The sequence below is a fragment of the Rhinopithecus bieti genome, unplaced genomic scaffold, assembly GCF_001698545.2.
Source record: "Rhinopithecus bieti isolate Rb0 unplaced genomic scaffold, ASM169854v2 scaffold_1853, whole genome shotgun sequence".
NCBI lineage: Eukaryota > Metazoa > Chordata > Mammalia > Primates > Cercopithecidae > Rhinopithecus > Rhinopithecus bieti.
This window is the reverse complement of record NW_016804151.1, coordinates 3,038,814-3,063,826: the sequence shown is the minus strand read 5'-3', so window position 1 is coordinate 3,063,826 and position 25,013 is coordinate 3,038,814. Positions and strand designations below refer to the sequence as shown.

The window sequence follows — 25,013 nt, the reverse complement described above, 5'->3', positions numbered from 1 at the left end:
AAAAAAAAAAAAAAAAAAAAAAAAAAAAAAAACAAAAAAAAAAAACAATTCTAGATCTACTTGGAAATTATGACCAAATAAAAAAAACCTAAATTTAGCTATTTGGAAGATCTTGAGAGTTTGGGGGATTTTGTTTTACTTTGTTCTATTAAGTGTTGGTGTTTTCAAATGTTAAGGGTATACAAGCTGCTTCATAACTTAAAATATACGCTGAGTATATTAAATGAATTAATCTGTCCTGAAATTCTCTTTCAATTTTAACTAATCTTTCTATTTTTAGGAACCTCCTTATAGCCGGCTTCCTCCTCCTCCCCAGCCTCATCCTAGTCTAGATGAACTACATCGCCGACGAAAGGAAATAATGGCCCAGCTAGAGGAAAGAAAGGTTATCTCTCCACCTCCTTTTGCACCTTCACCAACCTTGCCTCCTACCTTTCATCCAGAAGAAGTAAGCAAATCATTTTTAGTCTCATTTATCAGTGTTTTTGTGTGTGTGTCCAGTTTAGGTCATCTTTGCCTATTCCCAATGCGTATGAAGATTTTTTTTTCTGTTTTCTTCTAAAAGGTTTATTATCATTTAACTCTGCAATCCATCTAGAATTGATCTTTGTATGTATGTAATGTAATGTATTAGGAGTCAAGATCCGTGTTTTGTTTTGTTTTGTTTTTTTTCCTGTAAGGCATTGACTCAGCACAATTTAATGAAATCAGCATGCTTTCCCTGGTGCCCTGCTTTATCATAATCAGATGACCACATGTTTCCTGACCCTTTTCTTTTCCATCAGTCTATTTCTATCCTTGAACCAATGCCACATTCTCTTCGTGTAGTTCTATAATAAGTTTCAATATGTGGTGGTTATATTTTCTAGTATTGTTATTTTTCAAGAATCAGTATGTTGATTTCCACAAAAACGTCTGCTCCAGTTTTGATTAGGATTACATCGGATCTCTAAATCTGTGCTGTCCAATATGGTAGCCACTAGCCACATGTGGCTGTTGAACATGTAATATGTGGCCAGTTTAAGTTCAGATGTACTATAGTGATAAAATACACACTGAATTCAAGAATTTCATACCAAAAATGTAAAATTCATTAAAATTTTTGATATATTAGATTAAATAAAATTATTAAAATTAATTTCACCTGTTTTGCTTTTAATGTGGCCAAAAATGTTTTAATTGTATGTGTGGATCGCATTATATTTCTATTAGTGTTGCTTTATTTTTATTTATTTGTTTTTTTGAAACAGAGTCTCACTCTGTCGCCCAGGCTGGAGTGCAGTGGTGCAATTTTCATTCACTGCTGCCTCTGCCTCCCAGGTTCAAGCAATTCTCATGCCTCAGCCTCCCAAGTAGCTGGGACTGCAGGTGCACACCAACACTCCTAGCTAATTTTTGTATCTTTTTTTTTTGAGTCGGAGTCTCACTCTGTCACCCAGGCCGGAGTACAGTGGTGCAATCTCAATTCATTGCAACCTCCACCTCCTGGGTTCAAGTGATTCTCCTGCCCCAGCCTCCTGAGTAACTGAGATTACAGGCGTGCACCACCACGCCTGACTATAATTTTTGTATTTTTAGTGGAGACAGGGCTTCACCATGTTGGCCTTGCTGGTCTCGAACTGCTGACCTCAGGTGATCCTCCCACCTCAGCTTTCCAAAGTGCTGGGATTACAGGCGTGAGACACCATGCCAGGCCTAGACAGTGTTGCCTTAGATCAATATGATGAGAAATGACATTTTTCTTTTTTTTTTGAGACAGAGTCTTGCTCTTTCGCCAGGCTGGAGTGCAATGGTGCCATCTCAGCTCACTGCAACCACTGCCTCCTGGGTTCAAGTGATTCTTCTGCCTTAGCTTCCCAAGTAGCTGGGACTACAGGCATGAGCCACCACGCCCGGCTAGTTCTTTGTATTTTAGTAGCGCTGGGGTTTCACCATGTTGGCCAAGATGGTCTCGATCTCTTGACCTCAGGTGATCTGCCCGCCTCGGCCTCCCAAAGTGCTGGGATTACAAGCATAAGCCACCGTGCCCAGCTGAGAAGTGACATCTTTCTAATATCAAGTCTCTATGAACATCATATACCCCTTCATTTATTTGAATTTTCTTTATACTTCATACTTCAGTGTCTTGCACATCTTACATTGAATTTATTCCTAGATAATCAATGTTTTTTGAAACTATTTTAAATAGAATTGTTTGGAAATTTTTATTTTCTATTATTAATATAGAGAAATAGATTTTTTGTATTGACCCTTCTATTCAGCAGGCTTGCTAAATTTCTTTATTAATTATAATACTGTTAGTAGATTCTTTTGAATATTCTATGCACACAATTATGTCCTCTGAATAATCTTTTTTCCCCTTTTTAATCCTTTTGTCTTGTCTTTGTCTTATTATTTTGGACTCCAGCATAGTGCTGAATAGAAGTGATTGTAACACATATTCTTGACTCCTTTCTAATCTTTGAGTAAATGGAGCTTTTAATAATAATTTACCATTATGTTATAGGCTTTTTGGTAGAAAATCTTTATCGTATTTATGAAACTTTTCTCTAATCCTAGTTTCAGAATTGTTTTAAATAAGTAAGACATATCAAAGATTTATTTAACTCAGTAATGAGGAAACCAGCCAGAAAAGTTGGTTTAATGGATAGGAAAGACACATAAATACAGATAGTGAAAATCAGAGAAAAACAACAGTCAAATAAGATTGCTTTTAAAAAAGCTGGTTAATGTATCACAGGGCAATAACCATAATTTGGGGAGTCAACTTCTTTGTAATTCTGTACGACAGTGCTACTAGTTATAGTGAGTAAGTGTTGTCTTATTATCTTAATGTCTATATGGTCTACAGTGATATTCGTTTTTCTAGTTCTATATTGGTAATTTTTTTTGTCAGTCCTGCTAGGGATTTATCAATTTTGTTCGTCTTTTCAAAAAGCCAACTTTTTTTTTTTTTTTTTGAAACGGAGTCTCGCCCTGTTGCCCAGGCTGGAGTGCAGTGGTGCAATCTTGGTTCCCTGCAACCTCTGCCTCCTGGGTTCAAGCGATTCTCCTGCCTCAGCCTCCCCCAGTAGCTGGGATTATAGGCATGTGCCACAACACGCAGCTAGCTAATTTTTTTTGTATTTTTAGTAGAGATGGGGTTTTACCATGTTGGCCAGGCTGGTCTCTAACTGACCTCAAATGATCTACCCGCCTTGGCCTCCTAAAGTGCTGGGATTACAGGCGTGAGCTACTGCGCCCAGCCCAAAAATATCCAACTTTAAAGTAACCGTATTTGTTTTGTTGGTTGTACATACTGCTTTAGCTTATAGTTTATATATTTTTTTAAATAATCAAGTAAGTTTTCTCAGGATTACAGTTGATACTATGTGGAACTTGTCTTTCATCCTTTATGTATAGAATTACGATTCTAAACGTTACTAACTGACAAATCATGAATAATAAATGAAAATGGAGAAGTACATCACACATAGTAAATAGTATCTTGTTGGGTGTATGAAGGAAGTCTACTAAATAGAAGTTGTTCACAATATCTAGTTTTCCCATCTAAACACTTTGGATGAGTTTTCCACAAAAATGTAGGTTATTAGTAAAGTCACAACGTCTTCTATTAATGTAGTTTTATTTGTAAAGTAAAAACGGCCAGGTGTGCAGTAGTTCACAACTGTAATCCCATACTTTGGGAGGCTGAGGTGGGAAGATGACTTGAGCCCAGGAGTTCAAGACCAGTCTGAGCAACATAGACCCTATTCCTACAAATTTAAAAATAAAGATTAGGCCAGCCGCGGTGGCTCAAGCCTGTAATCCCAGCACTTTGGGAGGCCGAGACAGGCGGATCACGAGGTCAGGAGATCGAGACCATCCTGGCTAATACGGTGAAACCCCGTTTCTACTAAAAAAAAAAATACAAAAAACTAGCCGGGTGAGGTGGCGGGCGCCTGTAGTCCCAGCTACTCGGGAGGCTGAGGCAGGAGAATGGCGTAAACCTGGGGGGCGGAGCTTGCAGTGAGCTGAGATCTGGCCACTGCACTCCAGCCTGGGCGACAGAGCGAGACTCTGTCTCAAAAAAAAAATAAAAAAATAAAGATTAGCCAGGTGTGGTGGGATGCGCCTGCGGTCCCAGCTTCTTGGGAGGCTGAGGTGGGAGGATTGCTTGAACCTGGGAGGTCCATGCTGCAATGAGCTATGATTATGCTACTGCACTCCAGCCTGAGTAACAAAGACCTTGTCTCAAAAAAGTTAGAGGGAAAAAAAACACCAGGTGTGATATTTTTTCAAAAATTCTTTATTTAGAGTACACCCTGGAACTTTATTATGCTATATTGTTTTATAAGAAATGTGGAAAACAATATGACATTGTGAAAAGTGAGCAGTTTTTGGTATCAAACATAGGAAACTTTGAGGTTCAGTTGTGTCCTTCACTGTGTGATCTTTTTAAAATTACTTAGCATCCCTGAATCCTGAGGTGCAAGTTTCTTCATGTATAAATCAAACATAAGAAAGCCTACCTCATAGTGGTATGGTGAAGACGAAACATAAGGCATCTGGTATGTAGCAGGCATTCAGTAAACAATTCATATTTATTATTGTTATTTTACTCCTAATAAAATTATAATAATGCCTGGCTATTAAGGAACATTATCTAGTATTATTTTAGTTACTGAGATACAAAGATATATATTTAAACCTCAGTTCTGATTATAAACAACCTGAATACAAAAATTAACCAGGCATGATGGTGGGCGCCTGTAATCCCAGCTACTTGGGAGACTGAGGCAGGAGAATTGCTTGAACCCAGGAGGCAGAGGTTGCAGCGAGCTGAGATCACACCACTGCACTCCAGCCTGGGCGACAGAGCGAGACTCCTTCTCAACAAAAATTTAAAAATAAGTAAATAAAACAACTTGTGTATGGTTGTACTAAATTCGTACATTATGGAAATACATGATATAGAAAGAGAAGTTTCTCCAAAATCTCATTTTCTATAACCACTGTTTATTATATATTTAAACTTTTTATATATATTTCACCTTCTTTCTGTGCATGAACTAACATCTCTTTAGTAGACACATTATAATTGTACAAGTTTATGGGATACAGAGTGATATTTATTTTTATTTTTATTTTTTGAGATGGAGTTTCGCTCTTGTTGCCCAGGCTAGAGTGCAATGGCGCGATCTCGGCTGACCGCAACCTCTGCCTCCCGGGTTCAAGTGATTCTTCTGCCTCAGCCACCCGAGGAGCTGGGATTACAGGCATGCGCCACCACGCCTAGCTAATTTTGTATTTTTAGTAGAGACAGGGTTTCTCTATCTTGGTCAGGCTGGTCTCAAACTCCTGACCTCAGGTGGTCCACCTGCCTCGGCCTCCCAAAGTGATATGTACAATATGCAATGATCAAAGCAGGGTAATTAGCATATCATCTCAAACATTTACCTTTTATTTATATTGGGAACATTCAAAATCCTCTCTTCCTTGGACAATTGTGTATGTGATACTTGCTGCTGCAAGGTCAAGGCTACAGAAATGCAGGATGCTTCCAGAGAGTTTCAGTCACCCTTTGACTGGTAGGCAGGTAGCTTTTAAGTCATTCAGAACAGTCATCCCACTTTCCTTTTCTTTTCTTTACTTTTCTTTTTTCTTTTTTTTTTTTTTTTTTTTTTTTTTTTTTTTTTTTTTTTTTTTTGAGACAGACTTTTGCTCTGTTGCCCAGGCTAGAGTGCAGTGGCACGATCTCGGCTCACTGCAACCTCCACCTCCCTGGTTCAAGCGATTCTCCTGCCTCAGCCTCCTTGAGTAACTGGGATTACAGGCATGCACCACCATGCCAGGCTGATTTTTGTATTTTTAATAGAGGCGGGGTTTCACCATGTTGGCCAGGCTGGTCTCGAACTCCTAACCTCAGATGATCTAGCCACCTAAGCCTCCCAAAGTGCTGTGATTACAGGCATGAGCCACTGTGCCCGGCCAGTCATCCAACTTTTCTTTGAAGAAGAGAGCAGTGTTATATTTAATTGTAAATTTTTGCATTATATAACATTGTATAAATAACATTCTTCTTGTGGGCTAAATAAATATCTTCAGATTTTATTTCAAGGAAAAATGCTGGGCAGATCTGCTGTTGTCCTTGCTTTTCATATCTACAACATTGTTGACAGTGTTTATCTCAAGCTTCCTTTATAAATCGGCCCAGCGCGGTGGCTCATGCCTGTAGAAAAAAAAAAAAACACATCTCTTACTGCAAACCTGATGATGTTGTTGTTGTTGTTGTATGAAGATTGTGGTTTTTTTTTTTTTTTTTTTTTTTTTTGAGATGGAATGTCACACTGTCACCTGGGCTGGAGTGCAATGCCGTGATCTTGGCTCACTGCAACCTCCACCTCCCAGGTTCAAGCGATTCTCCCACCTCAGCCTCCTGAGTAGCTGAGATTACAGGCGCCTGCCACCATGCTCGCTAATTTTTTGTATTTTTAGTAGGAACGGGGTTTCACTATGTTGGCCAGGCTGGTCTTGAACTCCTGACCTCGTGATCTGCCCACTTTGGCCTCCCAAAGTACTGGATTATAGGTGCAAGCCACCATGCCCAGCCTAAGATTGTGGTTTCTTTCTTCATCAAATTGAAAATCATTTTGTTGATATTTGTTTCTTTTGTCAATCTGTCCTAGATACTTTCCATTTTATTTTGACTTCCAAGATCCTAAGTGGAAAATTTTTTTTAAAATGTTTCTATTTTCTTAAAAAGGAGACAGGGTCTTGCTGTGTTGCCCAGGCTGGTGGTCTCACACTCATGGGCTCAAGCAATCCACCCACCATGCCCAGCCCACATTTTTTATGTCATTTGTAAATAAGTAAATAAACCTGAATTGAATTGGATTGGTCTATAGAAATAATGAATAAAATTGTATATAAAGATCAGTTTATGATGTTAAAAGTTTTCTTCAAAAAAAAAACCCATAATTTTTTCAAATCAGGAAAAACAATCCTCTCTTCTAGCTTTTAGAAAATATATAGTAAATTATTAACTGTATTCACCCTGCAGGGCTATAGAATGCTAGAAGTAATTCCTCCTATGTAGCTATAATTTTGTATCTATTAACCAAGCTCTGTCTCCCCTTGCCTCCCTCCATTCCCTTTCTAGTCTCTCATAACCACAGTTCCACTCCCTACTTCTGTGACTCAACTTTTTAGCTCCCACATATGAGTGAGAACCTGAAATATTTATCTTTCTGTGCCTAACCAATTTCACTTAATGTGTTGTCCTCCAGGCTCATCTTTGTTGCTGCAAATGACATGATTTATTCTTTTTTATGTCTGAATAGTATTTCATTGTATATATACCACATTTTCTTTATCAGTTCATCTGTTGCTGTACACCTAGGTTGATTCCGTGTCTTGGCTATCAGGAATAAAACATGAGGGTGTAAATATCCCTTCATATACTGATTTCTTTTCCTTTGGATGAATCCCCAGTAGTGGGATTGTTGGATCTCTTTATTATTATTGTTATTACTTTTTTTTTTTTCTTTTTGAGACGGAATCTCACTCTGTTGCCCAGGCTGGAGTGCAGTGGCGCAAACTTGGCTCCCTGCAACTCTGCCTCCCAGGTTCAAGCAATTTTCCTGCCTCAACCTCTTGAGTAGCTGGGACTACAGGCATGCACCACCACACCCAACTAATTTTTGTATTTTTAGTAGAGACAGGGTTTCACCACCTTAGCCAGGCTGGTCTTGAACTCCCGACCTTAGGTGATCTGCCTGCCTCGACCTCCCAAAGTGCTGGGATTACAGGTGTCAGCCACCTTGCCCAGTCTCATTATTATTTTTTAATAGGATCATTTAGGAAATACATCTTGGTTTTATGTCTGTTTTGTCTTTGTTTTTGTTTTTACCTAATCCATTTTCCTGGCTGTCTTTGTATGTCAGTATATAAATTTATCTCGTTCATTTAAATAGCTGCATATAATACACTACAGTCAGAGATTTAAAAAAGGAGCACTCTTGGCTAGGCGTGGTAGCTCACGCCCGTAATCCCAGCACTTTGGGAGACTGAGGTGGGTGGATCACCTGAGGTTAGGTGTTCCAGACGAGCCTGGCCAACATGGTGAAACCCTGTCACTACTATGCACCTGTAATCCCAGCTACTTGGGAGGCTGAGTCAGGAGAATGGCTTGAACCTGGGAGGCAGAGGTTGCAGAGAGCGGAGATCATGTCACTGCACTTCATCCTGGGTGACAGAGCGATACACCGTCTCAAAAAAAAGGAGCACTGTAACTGGTAGGTCATGTGTTTTAAAAGTTAGCTGTTCTATCTAAAGTTTAATAGGTGGAAGAAAAATAAAAAAAGGATAAAAATTTTTTAAATAATAGGACAAAGAAAAGGGAAAAGGTTATGAATAATAGAAACAGAAGAGTGGTTGGCAATGAGTGATATTAGTGATCAGCAGACCCTGTGTCGGTGCAGAAGGCCAATAATGATGACTCAGAAAAGAGATGTTTTTAGTATAGTGGGAGGCATAGATCCACTTAAATGAACCAATACCAATGAAGAGTGGTTGACAGTGAGTGATATTAGCGAGGAGCACACCCTATGTCAGTGCAAAAGGCCAACAATGATAACTCAGCAAAGAGATGTTTTTAGTATGAACACTGATACCCCTAGATATCAGTGTATATATGTCTTGTGATAAAATGAAAGAAACATTAAAGTTACAGTCCTAGCATTGCCCTATACTGGTATAGCCTTGGTCATATCACCTGTGTTGTCTATTATGGATTTAGGAGCTTATTAGGTAGTATACGTGAAAACATTTTGAAAATGTAAAACATTTTATAAATGTGAATGTTGCAATTTTAGTGAAAATATATTAGCCTTAGAATAGCTATTCTGTTTTTAGACTGGAGAACTTATCTTGAAAAGATAAAAATTAGACATCCTTTTCATCTCATTGAATCAACCTAAGAAGCAGAATTTATTCAAGATATGAATTATTGCTATTAAAGAGATTTCAGTAAAAAATTACTACATCATCATGTACTATAAAATCAAAATTTTAATATTCTTGTTTACCTTGATTTTATTGAAAGAAACATTGAGGAGGGTCTAGCAAAACTATGGCTTGGTACATATATGCTTAAATGTTTACTGATCTAATGAAGAAAAGGATGAGCAAACCCATAAAATCCTAGCTTGATTCCTGAAAGGATATTGAATTACCTTTTTTTTTTCTTTTTTTTAACCTTCTGCTAAGGTAAAAAAAACAAAAAACAAAACTGAAAGCTAAAATCACTCTTCACTTACTTTATATTTTCATAGTTTACAAAATCTTCTATTGTGGCACTTAAAATCTAATAATCATCATTATGTTGCTTCAGCACAATGTTCTAAGAAATTCTCTGCTTTCTCTGTCTTGTTACTCATAGACCCATTTCCTGTTTTATTTCTTTTTCTTTTTCTTTTTTTTTCTTTCTCCATCTGTAGTTTTTGGATGAAGACTTGAAGGTAGCTGGGAAATACAAAGGAAATGATTATAGCCAATACTCTCCCTGGTCATGTGACACCATCGGCTCCTACATTGGAACCAAAGATGCAAAACCCAAAGATGTTGTGGCAGCAGGGAGTGTGGAAATGATGGTATGTGTAACAGCTAAGCAATAATTAATATAAATCAAGATAAACCAAATAAATTTTCACCCATTACCGTTTAGGCACAAATAATTCAGCTTTGCTTAAGAGTTTCAGACCATATTCTATACTCTGCAATTGAGTTATGTTTAAACAGTGCAGGTTTTTGATTCATTTAGATGTAAATAAAAATCTTTTAATACTTACCGAGACAGAGCATTTATTATATTTCTGTGCAAATAGCAATTTCTCAACAATTGTTTAGTACCCAGATTAAATTATTTTACATAATTAATTAGGATCTTGGACTTCTTCACCAAATAAGTTAAAATTCTTCTTCACGGAGAATGACATGAACCCGGGAGGCAGAGCATGCAATGAGCCAAGATTGTGCCACTGCACTCCAGCCTGGGCGACAAAGTGACACTCCGTCTCAAAACAAACATTCTCAAAAAAAAATTATTTTCACAACTCTGAAGTTTAAATAACAAAGTTGAATCTAGTGAACAAGAGTAGTATTTGTGTCAGAATTACAGCTGCTCAGCTTCAAGTGAACTCTAAGATGCTGAAAGTTAATACTTGGGTTATTTTATTCTTTAGTGAAAAATCATGTAACACCAGTGTTTCTAATAACCAAGTTAAAATATTATCAAAATCTTATCTCCTTTTTTTTTTTTTTTGAGACGGAGTTTTACTCTTGTTGCCCAGACTGGAGTGCAATGGTCTCAGCTCACCACAACCTCCGCCTCCCAGGTTCAAGTGATACTCCTGCCTCAGCCTCCGGAGTAGCTGGGATTGCAGGCATGCGCCACCACACCCGGCTAATTGTGTATTTTTTAGTAGAGACGGAGTTTCTCCATGTTGGTCAGACTGGTCTCGAACTCCCGACCTCAAGTGATCCGCCCGCCTTGGCCTCCCAAAGTGCTGGGATTATAGGTGTGAGCTACCATGCCCAGCTTCATCTTATCTCTTTTTATAGAGATAGGATCGGTCTTTGTCGCCCAGGGTAGAGTGCAGTGATGTGATTATGGCTCACTGTAACCTCAAACTCCTGAACTCAGGAGATCCTCCTGAGTACCTAGGACTACAGGTGCATGCCACCACACCCAGCTATATTTTTTAGTAGAGACAGGGTTTCTCCATGTTGGTCAGGCTGGTCTCAAACTCCCGACCTCAAGTGATCCACCTGTCTCGGCCTCCCAAAGTGCTGGGATTACAGGCGTGAGCCACCATGCCCAGCTTCAGCTTATCTCTTTTTATAGTGATAGGATCAATCTTCATCACGCAGGGTGGAGTGTAGTGACATGATTATGGCTCACTGTAACTTCAAACTCCTGAACTTAGGTGATCCTCCTGAGTAGCTAGGACTACAGGTGCATGCCACCACACCCAGCTAATTTAAAAAATTTTGTAGAGATGGGGTCTTGCTATGTTTCCCAGACTGATCTTAAACTCCTGGCCTCAAGTGATCCTCCCGCCTCTGCCTCCCAAAGTGCTGGGATTACAGGCATGAGCTACCCTACTTGGATATTATCTTCATTGCCTTTTATTTTTTAAAGAAATACAATTTTCAAGAAGTATATCCCCCTGTATATACTTTCATTTTTCTCCCTCTTTCATTCCCTGTCAGTAATCTCTATCCTGAGTTTAGTATTTATCATTTTCATGGATAATTTTATTTCCCCTTAAGACAGGATCTTCCTCATGCTGGAGTGCAGTGTCACAATCACACCTCACTGCAGCCTCACACTCCTGGACTCAAGTGATCCTCCCACCTCACCCTCCCAAGTAGCTGGGACACAGATGTGTGATACTATGCTCAGCTAATTTTTTTTTTTTTTGGTAGAGATGAGGTCTTGCTATGTCGCCTAGGCAGAACAGGCTGGTCCTGAGCTCCTGGGCTCAAGGGATTCTCCTGCTTCTGAAAGTGCTGTAGTTACAAGTGTGTGCCAGTGCACCTGGCCATGGATAATTTTACACTATTCCTAAACAATGTTGTTTTATATGTTTATAGACCTTATGTAAATTATACACTTCAGCTTGTATTTTCATGTTTTCACTCAGCATTGCTTTTAAGTTGTGTCTTTTTTGTTGGTTTTTTTTTTTTTTTTTTTTTTTGGTTTTTTTTGAGACGGAGTTCCACTCTGTCACCCAGGCTGGAGTGCAGTGGTGTGATCTCAGCTCAGTACAACCTCCGCCTCCTGGGTTCAAGCGATTCTCCTGCCTCAGCCTCCCGAGGAGCTGGGACTACAAGCACATACCACCATGCCCGGCTAATTTTTTTGTATTTTTAGTAGAGACAGAGTTTCACCATGTTGATCAGGCTTGTCTGGAACTCCTGACTTCAGGTGATCTGCCCTCCTCGGCCTCCCAAAATCCTGGGATTACAGGTGTGAGCCACTATGCCCAGCCCATATTTATATCTGTAGCTCAGGATTATTGATTTTAGCTACTTTTGCAAGATATTCTGTATAAATGATACCATACAATGATTTATTTTTGTATTAGTGGACATTTAGGCTATTTTTGATCTTTCACTATTATGTATGGTACTCCAGCAAACATTCTTATGTATATATGTCTTCACGTGCATGAAAGTTACACTTAGAAATGGTCTTGCTGGCTGGGCACCGTGGCTCATGCTTGTAATCCCAGCACTTTCAGAGGCCAAGGCAGGTGGATCACTTGAGCTCAGGAGTTTGAGACCAGCCTGGCCAACATGGCGAAACCTCATCTCTACTAAATACACAAAAATTAGCTGGGCATGGTAGCAGGAGCCTGTAATCCCAGGTACTTGGGAGATTGAGACAGGAGAATGGCATGAACCCGGGAGGCAGAGGTTGCAGTGAGCCGAGATTGTGCCACTGCACTCCAGCCTAGATGACAGAGTGAGACTTCATCTCAAAAAAAAAAAAAAAAAAAAGGAATGGTATTGCTGAACGGTATGGTGTACCTTGACTATTCTTAACCCATTTGTCCTTATTACTCTTGACAGAGTTAGTAAGATATTATATAGGTTTTTCCTAGGTTATATAGATTTTCATGGATAAATACTTTTCCAGGTGGTTAAGAAAAGACCAATATTTGCCATAAAAAAAATATTTGGATGCTGATAACCACTGTAAATGAGTGAAGTGATATCTAATAGCATAAATATGATTATATGCCAGCCCCGCCCCCCCAAAAAAATAGAGTTTTAGAGGGAGAAAAAAAAAAATAAATCTTTTTTTTTTTTTTTTTTTTGCAGTAGGATTACAGAAGCATTGTTTTTAGGCTGTAGTAAGGCTCTTATTGGAAAGAAATGAGGGAAATTAGGCGGGAATGTTTGCCTTCTACTTGGCTTCCAAAAAGGGTTATTATATTAAAGTAACACGAGTATTAGCAAAATAAAACTCATTTTCTTAAATCAGTAAAGAATTAAAAAGTTTGGGCCAGGCATGGTGACTCACACCTGTAACCCCAGCACTTTGGGAGACCAAGGTGGGAGGATTGTTTGAACCCAGGAGTTCAAGACCAGCCTGGGCAACATAGCAAGACCCCATCTCCTCAAAAATGTTTTTAATTAGCCAGGTGTGGTGGTGCACGCCTGTGGTCCCAGCTACTTGAGAAGCCGCGGCAGGAGGATTGCTTGAGCCCGGGAGGTTGAGGCTCACATACCACTGCACTCCAACCTGGTGACAAAGCAAAACCCTGTCTCAAAAACAAACAAAAAGTTGCAGTCCAATATAGAGGACTTGAAGTTTGGGAGGTAATTGAAAACCTCCCAAATAGGTAAAAGAAGTCTAATCTAGTATTTCTCAAATGTTAATGTGCATACAAATTATATATTTGTGTGTCTATATATGTGTGTAACATTATACAGGGATAAATATATATTTGTATGCATATATATATATATATATATACTAGATCATTATATATATGTATTTCTTAAAGATTGAATTGGCTTTTATTAGTGATTGATTAATCAGGAAGCATTTCATCTATGAAATAGAAAGATGCTCTAATGAGCTAAACAGAGAAATGAAAGCAAAACTCAGTTTAGCTGTTTCAAAGTTATTTTCCTTATAGGACTAAAGCAGAAGGGACTTACCAGTTCTAATTGAGTGATCCTCTTATGATTGATTGCTGTGAATCTCCTGTTTTTTGGAAAACTGACGCATTTTCAAGTTCAGTTTGATTTTGTGGCATCTAGCACAAGTGATTACATTCTGCTTTGATCTGGTGTCTTGGGGCTTAGTGCAGGAGCTTAGTCCAAAACAATGGCCTCCCATAAATTTTAAAAATATATTTCTTAGGTCAGGTGCAGTAGCTCATACCTGTAATCCCAGCACTTTGGGAAGTTGAACTTGAGGCAGGAGGATTGCTTGAGCCTAGGAGTTTGAGACCAGCCTGGTCAACATAGGGAGACCTCATCTCTATAAATAATTTAAAAAAAAAATTAGCTGGATATAGTGGTACATGCCTATAGTCCCAGCTACCTGGGAGGCTGAGGTGTGAGGATCACTGGAGCCCAGGAGGTTGAGGATGCAGTGAGCCATGATAGTGCCCCTGCATTCCAGCCTGGGCAACAGAGTGCGACCCTGTCGCCCCTCACCTCAGAGGTTTAAAAACCAGTGTTACATAAAAACAACCAAAGGTAACTAATGATTTTAGTCTTACCAGTAAGAGTGTTATACTCATCTTTAACCTTATTACAGATCTAGAAAAAATTAGGTTACAGAGCCATCTGAGTGTGGGGTAGATTTCTCATTTTGGTTTTTTATCAGAATGTGGAGAGTAAAGGAATGAGGGACCAGCGATTAGATCTTCAGAGAAGAGCAGCAGAAACCAGTGATGATGACCTCATCCCATTTGGAGACCGACCAACAGTGTCTCGGTTTGGTGCCATCTCGCGAACTTCCAAAACTATATATCAGGGTGCTGGTCCAATGCAGGCTATGGCACCTCAGGGAGCTCCTACAAAATCTATTAACATTTCAGGTAAGAATCTCAAAGGTAAGCTGACCTAAAGGGTTCATAATCTTGACTTTCAGCATTACCCCTGCTCCCCATTTACAATCAGTGTTTTTAGTAATCTTGCAAGGCAGTAATTTTCAAACTTTCCATGGAATCATCCCTGTAAGAAAGGTAATATAACCCAGAGAATTTTAGGTACATAAACTGAAATTAAATGTCTATATGTGATGCTTTCCTAATGTTTCTTCCCCATCCCACCCCCACCCCAAATAGCTTCATTGCTATTTGGGGAATAACATTCTCATTATACAGTAATTTGGAAGAAAACTACAAAGACTGAAAGTTCATTGGGGAAGAAACAAACATGCATCAGTACCCAGCATCATGCTGCCTGGGTACTTTTAGAAAAACAAAGTTAAAGAATTTTAAAAATCTGGCCATTTAAGGTAGATACCAGATATCTGTGTATGCAATACCCTAATGTCTTTTAGATTATGAGTACCTTAAAAGAAGAATCAAATCTGTGAATTATATCATACCATAATAAATCATTCTCTTACAGATTATAGTCCATATGGAACCCACGGTGGCTGGGGAGGTTCTCCATATTCACCTCATCAAAACATACCTTCTCAGGGACACTTCAGTGAGAGGTATGAGTCATTCTTTTTACTTGAATAAACATGTAGAAACCTTTAAAATTATGCAACTTCTTTTTGTTATTCTGGTCAGTAATATGTTAACAAAATGAAACGTTAAAATTTACTTCACACTTTCTTTCTAACCAAAGGGAGAGAATATCTATGTCAGAAGTGGCCAGTCATGGAAAACCCCTTCCATCTGCTGAGAGAGAACAGCTACGACTAGAATTGCAACAATTGAACCATCAGATTAGCCAGCAGACCCAGCTACGTGGACTAGAGGTACCAGCCTAGAGAGCCATTTTATTCCAATTTTGAAGGGTTCTCAGAGATTTTAAACGGGAACTTTTGAGGCACTATGAACAAAAAACTTTAGGGTCTATTTCTTAGGAGTTAGTGTAGGTTTCCATTCTTCAAAGAATTCAATACTGGGTTTAGCACTGGGACAATAGAAAAAGTAAAATTTCTACTACCTAAGAATAGAAAACAGATTACCTAAAATTTCCCAACAGGAGCTTGTATTCCCTGATGGCACATTTAAGTTTTGTTTGTTTGTTTCTGTTTTTTGTTTTTTGTTTTTTGAGACAGAGTATTGCTCTATTGCCCAGGCTGGAGTGAGGGGGCGTGATCTCGACTCACTGCAACCTCCACCTCCTGGGTTCATGTGCTTCTCCTGCCTCAGCCTCCTGAGTATTTGGAATTATAGATGTACACCACCATACTCAGCTAATTTTTGTATTTTTAGTAGAGACGGGATTTCACCCCTGTAATCCCAGCACTTTGGGAGGCCGAGGCAAGCGGATCATGAGGTCAGGAGTTAAGACTAGTCTGGCCAACATAGTGAAACCCCATGTCTACTAAAAATACAAAAAATTAGTTGGGCATGCTGGTGATCGCCTATAATCACAGCTACTCAGGAGGCTGAGGCAGGAGAATCATGTGAACCCAGGAGGCAGAGGTTGCAGTGAGCCGAGATCGCGCCATTGTACTCCAGCCCAGGCTACAGTGTGAGACTCAGTCTCAAAAAAAAAGAACTTTGACTTAAAAAATAAAACATAGTTCCAGTGTAATAAGAATAATAACACTTTTCATTTATGTAGTTCTGTACCATTTAAAAATCACTACCACGTGTCTTATTTGACCCTTACAATATCCCTGATAGGTAGGTTAGGCAGGTGGTATTGTCCTCCTTTTTTGATTGAAGTATATGAGTTTCTCAGAAGTTGAAACATGAACCCAAGTCTTCATATTTCAGATTCAGTGTTCTTTCCATCATGCTGCCTGACACTTAGAAAAACAAAACTAAAGAATTTTTTAAATCTGGCTGGATGTGGTGGTTCGTGCTTGTAATCCCAGCACTTTGGGAGGCCAAAGCAGATGGATTGCTTGAGCTCAGGAGTTTGAGACCAGCCTGGGCAACATGGCAAAATCCCTTCACTATAAAAAGTGCAAAAATTCACCAGGCATGGTAGTGCATGCCTGTAGTCTCAGCTACTCAGGATGCTGAAGGCAGAAGGATCACCTAAGCCCAGGGAGGTCAAGGCTGCAGTGATCCCGGATGGTGCCACTGCGCTCCAGCCTGAGCGACAGAGTGAGACTCTGTCTCAAAAAAATAAAATAAGAATTTTAAAAATCTTTTAAGTGTCACATAAGGAAGACTAGGTTTTGTTTATATATCATCCTTTACATTGGAACATATTCTTTGAATATGGAAAACTGAAGATATTCTAATGATAAATACATTGTCCTTTCTGGAGGAAAAAATGGTACTGTTAGAACATTAGTCTGTCTTTCTACCATAATCTTTAATAATAAGTAAGCCATCACTTTGGAGGGAAAAAAAGTTATAAGACATTTTCTTAGTAGACTTTCTTTTTAGGAAGACCAGTAGGAGATTGTTTTCGGAACATTTAGCTGACTTGTGCCCCTACGTACGCAATTAGATTTAGGAATTTAAAAAAATCTATGTAATATTTAGATTTTGTCTGCTTTTGCCATTGCTTATTTATATTGATTCAAAACGTCTTACTGATTCCTGTCACAGAAAGAGAATGCTATGTTTGCTTATGGCAATCTTTCGTTCATTAACTTTTTAAAGATTCAGACCTTCCACCCAATAAGCACTCACTGCATATCCTTAAATGCATGGTTTTTTGTTTTAAAGTATTTCAGGCACATTTTGCTGTCCAAAAAGACTATCAAGTATTATTTTAGGAAACTGTACCAACATATTTAACCAGTACAGTTAAAAGGTCCTTGCGCATTACTGAGGTTTCAATGAAATAAGTTATAGGATTTACTTCAGAGAAAATTACCATTAAAACAGAGGGGAAAGATGCACATCTGTAGTTGACTTGTTTTCTTCCATTTCCTTTTTTTTTTTTTTTTTTTTTTTTTTTTTTTTTTTTTTTTTTTTTTTTTTTTTTTTGAGAGACAAGGTCTCACTCTCTGGCCCAGGCTGGAGTGCATGGAGTGCAGTGGCATGATCATAGCTCACTGTAATCTTAAACTCCTGGGCTCAAGTGATCCTCCCTAGTAGCTAGGACTACAGGCCCACACCACCATCCTAGGCTAATTTTTTTTTCTTTTTTGTAGAGGCAAGGTCTTGATGTATTGCCCAGGTGGGTCTCAAATTCCTGGCCTCAAGTGATCCTCCCACCTCAGCCTCCCAAAGTGCTAGAATTAAAGGCATGAGCCACCATGCACAGCCAACTTCTCTTTCAAATCAGAAAATACAAGGAGCAATTTATACTTAAGATGAAATTACTGTTTATTAAATTTAAATGTCCCTGTTTTGCTCTTTTTTTGTTCAAATGGTACTCAAAGAGAACAGTGCCTTACAGTTGCATTATTTTTGTTGCAAATAGCTGGGTGATAAGCTACTTAAGGCTATGGTGTGGAATTGAGCCTGGTTATTCTGTGCATGGTGTGAAGTGTGTTGAGTTTTCTCTGTGCTTGGCTTTATGCACTAGGCTGTTAGTAACAGGCTGGTGTTGCAGAGGGAGGCAAACACCCTGGCAGGCCAGTCACAGCCCCCACCACCACCACCTCCAAAATGGCCTGGAATGATCTCAAGTGAGCAGTTGAGCTTGGAACTGCACCAGGTGGAAAGGGAAATCGGGAAGAGAACACGGGAACTGAGTATGGTGAGTGTTATGGTGGGAAGAGAGGGGGAAGGTGAAATGAAATCTTTCATGTGGCTCTAGAATTATCTAGAGCTACAGAATCATCACTTCAAGGCACTCTGATGAGTGGTTAATATTTAAAATAATTATGTGGGTGGACTACCTTACGATTTTGTCATTCCCTTCCTCTCTTTTGGTTTGGGTGTGTTCTTTGTCTTAGAATTCTTCATTAACTTTTAGGGAAAACAAGGTTTTAATGCTTCTTTAATTTAAGAACTTAATGGAAGTTCTTAAATCTCTGTTTAGCATACTGATTAGGGAAGCAAATAGGATGGTGTTTACTATTTTGCAGTGACAACATGTTATATAAAGATATATTCACCAAATAATATTCCAGCTTCGTAGCCTTTATGATGATGACCTTTTTTTGCTATGAGTGATATACAATCTGCACATTCTTTCCTTGGAACTATATCCATTAATATGCTTAGGATTTGCTTCAGAGTGCACAGACATTCATTTTAGTAAATTTTGAATCTTAGGGGGTTCCTCAGGTTGCATGATATGATTTTTTTGTTGCATAGTTTTCATAATCTTTCTAAGCAAATAAATTGAGTGTGCAGGGTTTTTTGCTTTCAGTAAGTATGTTAAAGGTATTTATTGGGGCCGGGCGCAGTGGCTCACGCCTGTAATCCCAGCACTTTGGGAGGCCGAGACAGGTGGATCACGAGGTCGGGAGATCGAGACCATCCTGGCTAACGCGGTGAAACCCCGTCTCTACTAAAAAATACAAAAAACTAGTCGGGCGAGGTGGCGAGTGCCTGTAGTCCCAGCTACTTGGGAGGCTGAGGCAGGAAAATGGCGTGAACCCGGGAGGCGAAGCTTGCAGTGAGCTGAGATCCGGCCACTGCACTCCAGCCTGGGCGACAGAGTGAGACTCTGTCTCAAAAAAAAAAAAAAAAAAAAAAGATATTTATTGTACTTTGGTTTGCTTTTTTTGTTTTTTTGAGACTGAGTCTCTGTCACCCGGACTGGAGGGCAGTGATGCAATCTCAGCTCACTGCAACCTCCGCCTCCCATGTTCCAGTGATTCACCTGCCTCAGTCTCCTGAGTAGCTGGGATTACAGGTGCCTGCTACTACACTAGTGTAGTTTTTGTTTTTTTGTTGTTGTTTTTTTTTTAGTTTTTTTTTTTGAGATGGAGTCTCGCACTGTCGCCCAGGCTGGTGTGCGGTGGCACGATCTCAGCTCACTGCAACCTCAGCCTCCTGGGTTCAAGTGATTCTTCTGCCTCAGCCTCCCAAGTAGCTAGGATTATAGGCGCCCGCCACCATGCCCAACTAATTTTTTAATATTTTTAGTAGAGATGGGGTTTCGCCATGTTGGCCAGGCTGATCTCGAACTCCTGACCTCAGGTGATATGCCCACCTCAGCCTCCCAAAGTGTTGGGATTACTGGTGTGAGCCACCACACCCAGCATTTTTTTTTTTTTTTTTTTTCTTTTTTTGAGAGGGAGTCTCACTCTGTCACCCAGTGGGGGTGTACAGTGGTACAATCTCAGCTCACTGCAACCTCCATCTTCTGGATTCAAATGATTCTCCTGCCTCAAGCTTCTGAGTAGCTGGGATTACAGGCGTGCACCACCACACCCGGCTGATTTTTGTAGTTTTACTAGAGATGGGGTTTTGCCATGTTGGCCTGTCTGGTCTCGAACTGACCTCAGGCAGTCCACCTGCCTCAGCCTCCAAACTGCTGGTACTACAGGGGTGAGCCACCATGCCTGGCCGCCTTTCTAGGTTATCATTTTTTTCTGTGAAATTTTTTTTCACGTTAGCTTGAGGCATTGTCTCTCTTTTTTTCCAGCTTGGTTAGTGAGCAAGTGGGTTGTATTCTGTTATGTTTTTATGTATGTCACTCTTTTAGTCTACCAGTTTCTTTGGTTATTTTACAAAATTAAATATGATTTCTGGATCATCACTTTGTATTATCTGTAATTTGGTCTCTCCCATTAACACCATTAAATAGACGATAACTGATTTTATTTCCTCTTTCAAAGGAAAACCAGTGTTCTGTGGACATGAAAAGCAAACTGAATACAAGTAAACAAGCTGAAAATGGACAACCAGAACCACAAAACAAGGTTCCGGCTGAGGACCTTACATTGACATTCAGGTAAAGAAAAGGAGATTTTCGTAGCCATATTAAATTACACACAAAAGAGAAATTATTATATTATCCAGTCATATCAGAAGTACCCTCATAAACATAATTTGATTCTTAAAATATCATTATTCTGTGTACATTAAGAATATTTTTGCGGCCAGGCGCAGTGGCTCACGCCTGTAATCCCAGCACTTTGGGAGGCTGAGGCGGGCGAATCATGAGGTCAAGAGATTGAGACCATCCTGGCCAGCATGGTGAAACCCCATCTCTACTAAAAATGCAAAGATTAGCTCGGCATGGGGGCCCGTGCCTGTAGTCCCAGTTACTCGGGATGCTGAGGCAGGAGGATCACTTGAACCTGGGAGGGGGAGGTTGCAGTGAGCCGAGATTGTGCCACTGTACTCCAGCCTGGCGACAGAGTGAGACTCAGTCTCAAAAAATATATATATATTTTTTTGCATAAATCTGGAGTTACAAAACTGAGATCCAAGGTTGAATTATCTGTTAATACCTAACAAAGGAAAATTTCTGGTTATGTTTCCATCTTCCCCTTGTTTTTAAATCTATTTCGAAGATAGCCTAGTATCTTTACATTATAAAAGTACGATATGCTTAATGTAAAAAAAATAAAGTCACCCCCCCATCTTAAATATGTTATAAAAAAATTAGCTTTAGGAAATCGAAAATGTTAGAAAAGGGCAAATTTTTAAATTGCCTGTAATTCCAATATTCAGAGATGACTCTTGTTAACATTTTGGGGTATTATCTTTCCAGTCTTTTTTTTTTCTTTTTTTGAGATGGAGCTTCGCTCTTGTTGCCTAGACTGGAGTGCAATGGCAGGATCTCGGCTCACCACAACCTCTGCCTCCCGGGTTCAAGCAATTCTCCTGCCTCAGCCTCCCAAGTAGCTGGGATTACAGGCATGCACCACTACGCCTGGCTAATTTTGTATTTTTAGTAGAGACAGGGTTTCTTCACGTTGGTCAGGCTGGTCTTGAACTCCTGACCTCAGGTGATCCACCTGTCTTGGCCTCCCAAAGTGCTGGGATTACAGGTATGAGCCACCGCACCCAGGTCTTTCCAGTCTTTTTAAAGTGTGTGGGCATTTATCCTCTTGCTAGTTTTACAAACCCAGCACTCCACCTCCTTGGTTTTTGATTCAGTCTGTCCTATATCATCCAATATTCTGCAGATATGAAAAGATACATATCAACTACCACGAACATCCCTACAATAAACAGTATTACAATTAATGCTTTGTTTGCATATCTTAAATTATTTTCTGAGGATATTTTGAGGCTTTTGAATACATAGTCCTAAGTTGCCCCCCTGATGATATATAGCAAAAATTTCTAATGCTTTCAGGCCTGGATTTTGACTTTTTAATTCATGCATTATCTTGGATTCAATTTTTTTTTTTTTTTTTTTTTTGAGACAGAGTCTTACTGTGTCACCCAGGCTAGAGTGCAATGGCATGGTCTCGGCTCACTGCAGCTTCCGCCTCCTGGGTTTAAGCGAGTCTCCTGCCTCAGCCACCTGAGTAGCTGGGACTACAGGCGCGTGCCACCACACCTGGCTAGTTTTTGCATTTTTAATAGAGACAGGGTTTCACTGTCTTAGCCAGGCTGGTCTCAAACTCCTGACCTTGTGATCCACCTGCCTCAGCCTCCCAAAGTGCTAGGATTACAGGCATGAGCCACTGCACCTGGCTTTTTTTTTTTTTTTTTTTTGACAAAATCTCATTCTATCACTAAGGCTAGAGTGTAGTGGTGCGATCTTGGCTCATTGAAACCTCTGCCTCTCAGGTTCAAGCAATTCTTGTGCCTCTGCCTCCCAAGTAGGTTTTTACAGGCACGCACCACCAGGCCAATTTTTGTGTTTTTAGTAGAGACAGGGTTTCACCGTGTTGGCCAGGCTGGTCTCCAACTCCTGAACTCAAGTGATCTGCCTGCTTTGGCCTCCGAAAGTGCTAAGATTATAGACATGAGCTCAAAATTATTTTTTATAGTAGCAAACCTGCTAAATCAGGGATAAGTACTTTTCTTAAAGGCCAGGTAGTATTTTAAGATATGAGCCTTACAGTTTTTGTCACAATTCTCAACTCTTCTCTATGGTTTGAAAGCAGTGGATAATATGCTAAACAAATGAGCAGGCTGTATTCCAATAAAACTTTAGTTACAAAAATACACACCTGAAAAACAAATACGCACCTGGCTAGCTTTAGTTTGCCAACCCTGTGCTAAAACATGGATAAGGGGCTGTAGATTAAAATTTGGAAGCCATTTATATATTTTTTATCATGCTAAATGATAGCCCCTGTTGATATTTTGTACTAATCATTTTCTCTCTCTCCTTTTCAAAATTTTAAAATGTCAGCAGTGATGTACCAAATGGATCAGCCTTGACACAAGAGAGTATCAGCCTCCTATCAAACAAGACCAGCTCTCTGAACCTATCAGAGGACCCTGAGGGAGGAGGGGATAACAATGACTCCCAGAGATCAGGAGTTACTCCCAGTTCTGCTCCTTAAAATATGAGGAGTCCTACTTTTATCTTCTGCTCCTAATCAGTTTGTCGGGCATAGGGGTAGGAGAACGCATAACTTCTAAACTGTTTCTCTTAAGAGCGGTCAGAGAAATCCAGGAAATCCACCAGAGGCAATGTGCACAAACACCACTACTAAAAACAAACCCTGCACATAGTTCACATTAATGCATTTTTTTAATTTAAAGAAAAAGAAAATTAGCAGTATCTGCAAGCAATTCAGATTAAATTTGTTTTTGTTCTGTGAATGAACTTTATTTTAATAACTTTGGACGCCTTGGATCCAGGGCTTTAAAAGAAAAAAAGATATTATATATACACTCTGTTTGATTAATTGTATGATCTTAATGAAGTAGGTTTTCTTGTATTTTGGTATTACATACCCAGTGTATAATTTGTATAATTCCTTACCCCCAATCCTTATCAATTCTCACCACCCTGTAAACTTAAAACAGACCAAAAACATCAGCTTTCAGAGAATTCTGTGGTGCTTGAGAAACAGACAGTACTAGACTGAGTTATTAGAAAATGTGCAGCAAACCAACTTTTCCCAGAGCTGTTATTTGGAATTCTTTATGCCTTTCTAGATCACTAGCTTCACTGGATAGGTATGTTTTTCTTGACATTGAAATTTTTTGTTTGTTTGGGAGGGTTTTATTTCTTGTTTTTATTTTCAACTTTTCAAAGAGAATTACCAACTTTTGAAGTCCTCATTTTCATATTAAGGATCATTTGCATTTTCTGAATATAATGAGAAAGCTGAGTCAGTATTTAATTAGATTTAAATGTTGATTAAGAATTAACTATAACTTGTTAGCACTGAAAATACATGTTTGGTGATTCACCTGCATTCAACTCATGGTTGGAAATTTGAAGCAGTGCTTTTCAAATTAAACTTTTGCTGAAATCATAGGATGCTCAAAAACCAGGACAATCAACCACATTTTAAAACTGCAACATTTGATTTGAACTTAAAATGAATAGAACCACATTATTTCAATGGATGTTTTTGTTTTACTTGTAAACTGATTGAGTCTTAAGGATAGTTTATTAATTGATCACTTGTTACTCAGAATCGTTAGTATAAGTAGGTAGGAAATAGTTTGAAGTCATTTTTCATAGACTTAGCTGTCCAATGTTGAAAATGTTTCTTCATGAAAATGTTGAAAAGAGTAAGGAATTTTTTTTACTCTTATTCTGCTGCACATATTCTGATGCCATATGTCTGTGCTTAACTAAGACCCTGTAAAACATGTTTAGTGGGGACTGTTTGATATAGTCGCCCTCTCCATTCATCTATTTGCCTGATTTTTTCAGTTTCCCTTTCTGGATTTTACTACTAAATTAGAAGGCACTGGTTATGTAATAAGTTACTACATTGCTTTGGTTGGGTAAAAACGAGAGTTTATATTTTTCTTATTTCTTATTTTCTTAACCCTTAACTCCTGCTGAGGTCATAACAACCTCAGTCTAAACTCTGTGTCCATCATACTGTTAACTTAAACAAATGGGTGGTGGGGGTGGGAAGGGTAATACAGTCCTCCATTGCCTACCAGTAGGAGAGTCCAAACAGAACACTCTTTTGAGTAGCAATTATTTAATTTGCCCAGTCAAGGCACCGTGTTTATATACTATTTCACATTGAATTTGATTATGCCCTACAGACCTGGCTGGTCAAGGATTTGATATACACATATTGGCTTGGGATTCGAGCTTTCTTTTTTATTTAAATAAAAATTTTATATATTATATATATACATATATACATAGCTATATCTGTATATATATTGGGTATGTTTTAAGGATTTTTTCGCATGAGCGCAGCTGTTGCGATAAATTGACCGATTGGGAGGTGGTAGAAGCACTGAATGAAGGTGAGGCTTTTTTTTTTTTTCAATTTTCTTATACATTTTTCTTCCTTAAAAAAATATATATATATGCTCTTGCTTTTTTTTTTT

At 39.1% G+C, this 25,013-nt stretch overlaps 1 protein-coding gene across 5 annotated transcripts in view; it reads left to right on the top strand.

Moving 5' to 3' along the window:
* Positions 1–25,013, top strand: part of RC3H1 (ring finger and CCCH-type domains 1) — a 94,258-nt gene that overhangs the window by 63,853 nt on the left and 5,392 nt on the right. Inside the window, exons 13-20 of one of the 5 annotated variants that reach the window (XM_017866950.1) lie at positions 281–448; positions 9,480–9,632; positions 14,393–14,606; positions 15,145–15,235; positions 15,373–15,505; positions 18,223–18,369; positions 20,405–20,520; positions 22,891–25,013. The exon at positions 22,891–25,013 is cut by the window's right edge and continues 5,392 nt beyond it. In XM_017866950.1, the coding sequence (XP_017722439.1) occupies positions 281–448; positions 9,480–9,632; positions 14,393–14,606; positions 15,145–15,235; positions 15,373–15,505; positions 18,223–18,369; positions 20,405–20,520; positions 22,891–23,041 (1,173 nt within the window). In that variant the 3' untranslated portion in view covers positions 23,042–25,013. Of the gene's footprint in view, positions 1–280; positions 449–9,479; positions 9,633–14,392; positions 14,607–15,144; positions 15,236–15,372; positions 15,506–18,195; positions 18,370–20,404; positions 20,521–22,887 lie in introns of all 5 variants that reach the window. The other 4 variants (XM_017866947.1, XM_017866945.1, XM_017866944.1 and 1 more) reach the window with 4 other exon arrangements.